The sequence below is a fragment of the Staurois parvus genome, unplaced genomic scaffold (assembly GCF_062004578.1).
Source record: "Staurois parvus isolate SC_StPar_1 unplaced genomic scaffold, SC_StPar_1.0 ptg000437l, whole genome shotgun sequence".
NCBI lineage: Eukaryota > Metazoa > Chordata > Amphibia > Anura > Ranidae > Staurois > Staurois parvus.
Genome location: NW_028318233.1, coordinates 1,824,663 through 1,834,700, shown reverse-complemented (window position 1 = coordinate 1,834,700; position 10,038 = coordinate 1,824,663). Strand labels below are relative to the sequence as shown.

Sequence of the window (10,038 nt, the reverse complement as noted above, 5' to 3'; positions counted from 1 at the left end):
ACAGGTGGACTCTATTTACTAATTACTGTAGGTGACTTCTGAAGGCATTTGGTTCCACTAGATTTTAGTTAGGGGTATCAGGGTAAAGGGGGCTGAATACAAATGCACGCCACACTTTTCAGATATTTGAAAACCATTTATCATTTTCCTTCCACTTCCCAATTATGTGTCACTTTGTGTTGGTCTATCATATAAAATCCCAATAAAATACATTTACGTTTTTAGTTGTAACATGACAAAATGTGGAAAATTTCAAGGGGTGTGAATACTTTTTCAAGGGACTTTATATTCTATTCTATTGTTTTTCTATTCTTTTCTATTCTATTATTTTGTCTATTCTATTCTTTTGTATAGAAATCTATTCTATTCTTTTATGTTCTATTCTGATATTTTTGTATTTGATTTGAATTTCATTTTGTTATTGAGGATTCGCTACTATTGTAATTTGGAAATTCTGAGACGTCCGAATGTCCGAATAACGAAAAATGTGTTTGAATTCAGAACAAAACGAAGTGCACATGTCTACTGCTATAGCATGTTAATCAAGTCCATCTAAATATGCTAGTACATCCAATACTACCCTCTCCCCAGATTGACAATGCTGCTGTCCAAAGGTGTGTCCGTTGCTGCTCCTTTGAAGAGTGGAAATGCCCTAAGACAGGAAGTGTATTACTGCTAGGATCACCAGGTAAAATGGGAAAATGAATACAGCCACCACATTTAAGGGTTGGTCAGTGGAAATATAACATTTTTGTTTTTGGTTTTAATACCTCTTTAAATAGAATAACATAACTAGATTTTAGTTAGGGGTATTAGAGTAAAGGGGGCTGAATACAAATGCACACCACACTCTTCACATATTTATTTGTAAAAAAATTGTGAAAACCATTTATCATTTTCCTTCCACTTCACAATTATGTGCCACTTTGTGTTGGTCTATCACATAAAATCCCAATAAAATACATACATTTGTATCTTGGGTTGTAACATGACAAAATGTGGAAAATTTCAAGGTGTGTGAATGCTTTTGCAAGGCACTGTAAATGATTATATTACAGAACTGGCAATGAAGAAGAATTTTACTCATCTACATGCTCACGTACCTATATGTGTGTTTACGCAATGTTTTTACGGAACATTTTGCTCAGGATCCTGAGTATAAACATCAGTAAATTATTACGTCCATGTGCAACTGGCCTAAAAGTCCATAGATCATTCTCTTGAACTAATACTTGCAGGAAAAGTTACTCTAGTGGAATCATCACACCTAATTTAAAGATCAAACTAAACAAAGTCAGATTATATCCAGAAATGCTCTTAAAGTGATTCTAAATGCTTATTTTTTTTTAAAGAAAAAATAACAAACATGTCTACTTACCTGCTGTGTGCAGTGGTTTTGCACAGACCAGCCCAGATCCTCCTCTTCTCAGGTCCTCCACCGGCGCTCGACCGCTCCCTCCTGTCGGGTGGCCCGACAGCAAGCAGCTTGCTATGGGGGCACCCGCTGCTCTGTGTGTCCATTCACACATGGAATCGCGGCTTGGCCCCGCCCCCTCTCTCTCTTCTCATTAACTCACTGGCTGTGATTGACAGTAGTGGGAGCCAATGGCTCCCGCTTTTGTCTCAGCCAACAAGAAGAGGGCGTCCCGGGATACCTGAGACTGCAGTGCACATCGCTGGATTGAGTGGGGGCTTAGGTGAGTTTTAGGGGGGATGCTGCATGCAGAAGGTTTTCTACCTTCATGCATAGAATGCATGATGGTAAAAAACCTTGAGCCTTTAAAACTACTTAAAATAGATGACCTCCAATGTTCAGTTAGGTTGTCCTCCTAGCTGCAAAGTGCACCAGTTTGGCTGACAACTACATATATAGATATAATAGTTTGGGACAAACATAGCTCTATACTATATATATATATATATATATATATATATATATATATATATATATGTAATAAAAAAATTATACCCAAAAGAATGGGGCAGACTCAACAGACCACTTGGTCTTTTATTCTGCTGTCACTCTTCTATGGTTCCACAATGATCTATAGACTTTTAAAGTTCCCTTCTATATTTTTTTTTGTACTGACTTTTTTTTTAAGTTTACATTTCTTTGGCAGTAAAAGTTTTTATTATAAGCACTAAAGCTGCATTCACACATATGCAACGCAATGCAATTGATGCACAATAGCATAGGACAGCTCATTCACTTGAATGGGCTACCTTACACTCAACAAACGTGCTAAGGTATCTCATGTACCTTTTTTTGGTACTGAGCCACGCTCATTTTGTGTTGCATGTTTTGATGCATTTTTCATATGACTGCCACCTGCATTTGTGGTGCCATTAAAAAATAATGGCACTGCAAACATGACTCATTTTTTGCCACATTTTCCGCACGTCTTTGGAAACGTGGGCAGAAACATGCATTTATACCTGCGTTACTGGAATGCTTAGGTGTGAATGCAGCCTACGAGTTTGTGTTTATAATAATTGCTAGCTTTTAGGGAATTGCCATTTAGCCTTTGTCTGTGCCAGGGAATGCGCATATGTATGCGTGGGCGCAGAACCCCTGTTAGCCCTGCTTGTGGCCGATTGGCAAATGTGCATGCGCGATGGCACATTGACGCCAGGCAGGCTATTTAAGCTGGGCTAGTGCCTTGCATTAGTGCCATTTGGTCTTATACTTCTAAGCACCCATGCATCCTGTTACCTGTGATTCTGTTACTGATCTGATCTGTTATTGACCCTGCTAGAACGCTGCCTGCACCGACCCCTTGCCTGCCCTTTGACTATTTTTCTGCCTGCCGTTTCTGCTTACTCTGCCTGCTAGCTGTTTACTCGGACCCCCTGATCTTGCTTTATTCTGATCCTTCACCTGAATCAGCTTATCCTTGCCAATTTCATGCTCCTGCACTTCTGCCTGAGTGTCATCTGCCAAGCCGTTCCTGCACCTCTGCCAGTGTGCCATCCACCAGCTGCTCCTGCATTCCTGATGCACGTCATCATCCATCTGCAGAAGTCCTACCAGGCTCTCATGCACCTATGTGCTCTGGTGCTCCCTGTTACTCTACCAGATCCCCTAAGCCAGAGCTGCAAGGGAGGCCCTCCTCTGCCCTTCAGGTTCTACCACCAGGCAGGGCCAGATCTAGCCTGTGTGTTGTGGGGATGCAGTACAAAATATCAGGGGGGCAGAGGATGTCAGGTTAGTAGGGTAGTATACAGGGGCCCAGCAGGGCAGAGGATAGGATCAGCAGTTTATAGGGCAGTCTACAGAATCTGTTATTTTGTAGGACAATGTACATGGAGTTATCAGAGAAGAGGACAGTATGTAGCTGGACAGTGTACAAGAGTCAGTAGGGTAGTGTACAAGAGATCAGCAGAGTAGACGACAAGGGTGAACAGAGCATATGACAGGGATCAGCAGGGTGGAGAAAAGGGGTTATCAGGACAACAGGATGGAGGACAGGGTTCAGCAGTGCAGAGGGCAGGGGTCAGCAGGGCAGAAGACAATGGTCAGCAGAGAAGAGGGCAGGGTCACTCCTGGCAAAGCACTCAGCAGATCTCCTCCTCTCTTCCCAACACTGCAAACAGCCTGGGTACTCAGAGCTCCTCCACACCACAGCACATAGCTGAGATTGGATTCCCTTACACAGCCTCCATCTGCACAGTATGTAGCTGGCTACAGATTGAAGCTGTGTCTGTCAGGAAATTCAAGCAAATCTCAGCTATGTGCTATGAGGGGAGGAGAAGATCTGTTGAGTGCCCTCTTTCATGTCTCACCCAAAAACAATCATCCCTCCTAGCACACAATATGTTATCCTCAAATTTCTCATCTTAGCAGAGATCCTCCCTTCCAAATCACCCCTCCCAGCAAAAATCCTATCCCCCAAATCCTCCCTCCTAGCATAATCCCCTCCCATTCCCCCTCCTAGCACAACCCCCTTTAAATTAGTCTTCCCAGCACAAATTCTCCCTCCCCACCCAAGATCCCCCAAAATTCTCCTTCCTAGCACAAATCCTCCCCAGCCCTCTCCTCCTAAACCAAATTCCCCCACCCCCTCCTAGCACAAATCCTCCCCCCCGTGAAAAAATCCCCCTCTTAGTCCAAATCCCTCCACCCCAATCCCCCTTCCCAGTACATATCCAACCAAACTCCCTCCTTGCACAAATTCCTTCCCAATCACCCCACCTAGCACATACCCCCCCCCAATCCCCTCTCCAAACACATATCCCCCCAATCCTCCCTCCTAGTCCTAGCATATTCCCCAACCCCCCTCCAAACATATTTCTCCCCCTCCAAACATATATCTCCCCCAATCCCCCCTCCTAGACCTAGCATATCCTCCCCTACAAACACATATCCCCCCAATTCCCCTTCCAAACACATCTCCCGCAATCCCCCCTCCTAGTCCTAGCATATCCCCCCCCAATCCCCCCTCCTAGCACATATCCCCCTTATTCCTCCTAATAGCACATATCCTTCCACCCCAAGCCCCTCTTTTAGCAAATTTCCCCCCCAATTACCCTCCCCAGCACAAATAGTCGCCAATCCCTCTACCTCTCATTCCAAGCACAAGTTACACCCTCCAACCCCTCACATTATGTTTCCCGTCTGTAAGTCCCCCCCACAGGAGACAAGAGAGAGGCTGTGCTGTGTCCTCCCCCTCCTGTCAGTGCAGCGCTCCTCCACACACACAGAATTGTTAGTCTGGACTGCATACAGTGTGATTACCAGCACTCTACCTCCTCCAAGGACTACTAATGTCCCAGCAGGAGGAAATGTGCATAGGGCGGGTGTGGAGGAGCGCTGCACTGACAGGAAGGGAGGACACAGCACAGCCTCTCTCCTGTCTACTGCTGTCACTGTCTGAACTGTACTAATCACACTTCACTGCACCAGTCTGCACATTCCTGTGTTGGGATGGTGCAGAAACTCAGCCGGCCAGGGGGGCACAACAGAAATCTGGGGGGGCACAGCCCACCCCAGCACCCCCCTGGATCCGGCCATGCCACCAGGTACATTACAGGCTGCTGCCACAGTATTATGATAGATTTAATACTGTAGCACCAAACATCCTGTTTGTAAGCACACACCAGCAAAAGACAAACAGGATTATTCTGCATGTCAGTATTTACCAAGATGTGCTCTTTTACTGTACAATGTACCAGTTACATTGCACCAGAGGTGTGTGCCAGTTTTTAATTTCATCTTAAAGTATAACTAAGAACAAAAAAGGGGACATCTTCCAATGGGGACACTAGTTCTGATAACCTGGGAGTCCCCAAGGAAATCCCTTAATTTGCAGGAATTTCCTCTCACTTCCTGTTTGGCTATGGAAAGTGAAGGGAAATCTCTGCAATCAGACACAGATGGTGAAAACAATTCTGACAGGGATTATAAACCAAACCAAACTGAAAAAAAAAAAAGTTTTGCCTATACTGTAGTTCTGCTTTAACCACCTGCCCTCCAGAGGAGTTACCCCCCTTCCTGACCCGGCCATGTGATACGGTCAGGGGCAGACTGACCATTTGGAAGCTCGGGCACTGCCCGAGGACCCAGGGTCAGTAGGGGGCCCCATGAGATGCCCCTGGTACCTTTTTCATAGGCTTTTTTGAGTTTGGGCAAGGACACAGGGGCCCCATGATCCCCTATTACCCGGGGGCCCCATGAGTTGTCAGTCCGCCCCTGTATACGGTTCTGCGTTATTTTAACTGACAATTGTACGGTCATGCAATGCTGCACCCAAATGAAATTGATGTCCTTTTTTCCCACAAATAGAGCTTTCTTTCACTGGTATTTGATCCCGTGTGAGTTTTTTATATTTTTTTCATACTTGTCTATGTTGATGTCTTCATGAAAATGCATTACAAGTAGAATTACATTCTTTCCAATGTGGCTGGTTCAGATCTACAGTATGTGCTGCAGTTAGTGTGAAACGCAAAGGAAAACTTTATAGACCCATTCACACCTACTCATGTGCATGATCATGTGCGCTGCATGCACACGGAGCAATGTAAATCCAGCCTTAAGGTGGGCTTCCACCTACTGGGCCAACTTATGAGTCATTTAGTGTGATGTGTAGCTTCAGTGTTCAATAAAGAGGCTCAGGAGGTGGAAGGGGCAGGTCCAAGCCTGCTTTACCAGAAAGTCAAGATTGACCTAAAAGATTAACTGTCTACTCCTCTAGTCCTCTGTATTCACTGAAATATTTTCTTTAAAGCCTAAGTGCAGCCAAAATCAAAAACAGAAAAGTCAGCGCAGGGGACATAATTTACAGTCAGTAGGATGTGTCCCTTGTGTTGTTTCCTCTGCTGTTAGTAGTAATTTTCCTCTGTTCTAACATCCCATCCCCAAGCCGTAATCTTCCAGTGTGGCGGGGATTAATACTAAAAGGCTGTCATAGGCCAAGCTCCGCCTTTCATAGAAGCCATACTACATCTTCTATGAATGGAACGTGATCTACAAATGGAGGAGGTGGAGCTATCATTCATCCATTCAGCCTCTATTTTTAGATTGCTTTCCATTCATAGAAGATGTAGTATGGCTTCTATGAATGGTGGAGCTAGGCAAAAAATGGAGTGGGAGGGCATGATGGAGGAGATTTAGTATTAACAGCAGAGAAAGCCACACAAGAGACTCATCCTACAGGCTGTAAGTAATGTCCCTTGTGCTGATCTTTCTGTTTTTTTTACTTTAGCTGCACTTTGACTTTAATCTTTAAGCTGGTCATACATCATAAAATTTTCTTGCTCAAATTCCTTTAGATTTACAGGTACCTTCAACTATGTAGTGGAAGAGCCTGTCTAATTGCATACAAATTTAAATTGTTTAGGCTTGACAAGAAATTCTACAATAATTGTATAATGTATGGCCAGCCCTAGTTTATCATATATGCCCTAGTTTATTATATATGTTCTATTAAAAAAGTAAACATTATTAAATATGTAAATCCCATAAATGTGCACACCTAAACAGAAACATTCGATTCAAGAATACGCCTTCAATTTGATTGAATGTATGACCTCTGAATTTTCCCAGAAAGGCCTTTTTCTATGAAGCGCCTTCATCAAGGCATTTTTTACCTCTTTGTTTCTTAGGCTATAAATAAGAGGATTAAGAGCTGGAGTGACAACAGAATAAAAGACTGATACAGCTTTATCCATTTCATGATTCTCTTCAGAGGATGGACGGACATACATAAAGATCACAGTGCCAAAGAAAATTGTCACAACAAAAAGATGGGACGTACATGTAGAGAAGGCTTTGGTACGGCCAGATGAGGAAGCTATTTGAAAAATGGTGGATATGATAAGAACATATGACACTATAACAAGAAGTAGGGAGCCAAGAACCACAACAGCAGAAACAATAAGGACAAAAGTATCTAAGAAGACTGTGTCAGCTGATGAAAGCTTTACCAGTGGACCAACATCGCAGAAAAAATGGTGGATGGTTTTTGAGCCACAAAATGGCTTCTGAGAAAGGACTATGGTGGGTACCACTGGAACCATGCATCCACTGATCCAAGATCCGATTACCAACTGAAAGCAGAACTGAAAATTCATGATGTTGTTGTAATGAAGAGGGCGGCAGATGGCAAGATAACGGTCAAATCCCATTAGAGCCAGAATAAAGAATTCTGTGGTGCCAAAGAAAAAAAAGAAATACATCTGACTGATGCAGCTATTAAAGGAGATAGTCATATTCCCAGAGATGAGATCAGATAGCATTCTGGGTACAGTAACTGTGGTATAGCCTATCTCAAGGAAAGCAAAATTATTCAGGAAAAAATACATAGGGGTTCTTAGAGAAACATTGGTCCTAGTCAGCGAGATTATGGTGATGTTTCCCAACAGGGTCAATATGTAAACCAAGAGAAAGAAAGTGAAGAGTATGACATTTATGTCTCTTTCATTAGTGAATCCAAGAAGCAGGAACTCCATTGTCCAGCTTCTGTTCTCCAGAACACATCTTGTATAGGGGTCAGACTGCAAAGGGATGTAGAAATAATTCCTTGTTTGTTTTTTTTGTTGTTTTTTTAAGAAAGTAGAATGCCTTCAAAATGATATGTCAGCGTACAAATAATTAAATCGGAACTAAACTGTATCTGGACATCACAAACTGAAAGAGCTGTTTAGTTCATTTTTAATTTTCGAAGCAAACCCACCCATCCATCTATGACGCCATGCTTTATTTTGTTGAGAAATCACTTTTAAAAACAGCCCCTAGCACTTCTAAGCTGTGGCTATCTTGATTAAGGGCAGATGATTCATGTAGCATTTGCATCCTAGAATGCATCTGCACTTAGCTCAGACATGCAGGCAGGAGGGCATGCTTAGCTGAGAAGCCCCTCCTCCAGATGAAATTAAAATGCCCATGAAGAATCCTGGGATGTATGACATCATTTTGACCTAGGCCAGAAACCAGGAAGTAGCTGAAGAAATTTAAAAATAATAGGTTAAAACAAGAAAAATTGTATATACCCTCCTATTTACTATTGCTAGCAACATAAGGATTCAGAATAGTCCATGTTGCTTGAGAGTACTTATAGTAGTTCTGCTTTAAAGCTACCCTATTGCTATTAGTTTTTCTTTAAAAGTCATCCTACAAAAGAAGATCCAGAATATTTACTTTTTCTTGTAGAAAATTAGGGTGTTCAGTTCCATAGTGAATGCAGTACAATATTTATTATAGAGAGCATTGTGCTACACTGTAAATGCCACTGGAAAGTGAATGGGCTGGACTGACCATTTGGAAACTCAGGCACTGCCCGAGGGCCCGGGATCAGTAGGGGGCCCCATGAGATGCCCCTGGTACCTTTTTCATAGGCTTTTTTGAGTTTGGGCAAGGACACAGGGGCCCCGTGCTCCCCTATTGCCCGGGGGCCCCATGAGTTGTCAGTCCGCCCCTGCGGCTGATGCATTGTCTCAGCAATCTTGTACATAAACCCTAAAGCACCCTATACTCATTGCAAGCCTTCATAATTAGGTTTACTGCTACTGACACTCAAAGATCAGGGATAGGTTTATTTAGGAAAATTAAGGTTGCATGATTATTTTACATTCACTTTTATTCCATTGTGAAGGACATGGTTCATATAGAAAATGCAGCCTGGTGTACTAAAAATGTAGTAGACAAGAGTTTTCTCAATCTCAGTGGGTGATTTTGGTGTGAACATTCCTCATTGGAAACAATAGTTATTCGTAGGTATCTACATACTGACTGTACAATAAGTCCTTACTGCCCTATAGGAGAACTACTGCTACAGGGCAGCAGGGCTGCACAAAATCACATATATATACAGTACGTGATTTTGCATTTCCAGGTAGGGGGCACGCGTGCGCGCTGCTTTACCTGTGCCGTCATTGGCGGCTACAGCTGTCAATCACTGGGTCCTGGCCGGAGGTTCCCTGCCGGCACCAAGCGATCACAGAAGAACAGTGAAAGGGGAGAGGTCTGTGTGTAAACAACACAGATCTCTCCCCTGTCAGCACCAACAGGTTGCTTTGTATTGCTCTGTAATACACTGTCAGAATGCCCGCCGCAGTCCTGCTCTTAGTAGCTGATCGCCACCATTACTAGTATAAAAAAAGAAAAGAAACATTCCAGTATATATACCGCCATTTGTAAATGCTATAACTTTCATGTAAACCAATTTATTTTCATGTATTGGGATTGTTTTTTTGTTGCAAAGACATGTAGCAGAATACATTTTGGCGTAAATTTATGACGAAATTTGATTTTTTTAATTTCTTTACTGGATACGTTTTATAGCAAAATGTCAAAAAAAATTTTTTCCAAAATTGTCGGTCTTTTTGTGTTTATAGCGCAAAAAATAAAAAATGCAGAGGCGATCAAATACCACTGAAAGAATACTCTATTTGTGGGAAAAAAGGACATAAATGTAATATGGGTGTAGAGTTGCATGACCGCATCAGTTAAAGTAACGCAGTGCTGTATTGCAAAATATGGCCTGGTCAGGAAGGGGGGTAAATCCTCTGGAGGGCAAGTGGTTAACAACTTCTAAGGAATCA

At 42.7% G+C, this 10,038-nt stretch overlaps 1 protein-coding gene across 1 annotated transcript; it reads right to left on the bottom strand.

Moving 5' to 3' along the window:
• Window positions 1-6,990: 6,990 nt before the first annotated feature.
• Window positions 6,991-7,947, bottom strand: LOC149454150 (olfactory receptor 6C4-like). Its single transcript, XM_089687787.1, has one exon. The coding sequence runs from the start codon at window positions 7,945-7,947 to the stop codon at window positions 6,991-6,993; it is 957 nt and encodes a 318-aa protein (XP_089543913.1).
• Window positions 7,948-10,038: the final 2,091 nt, after the last annotated feature.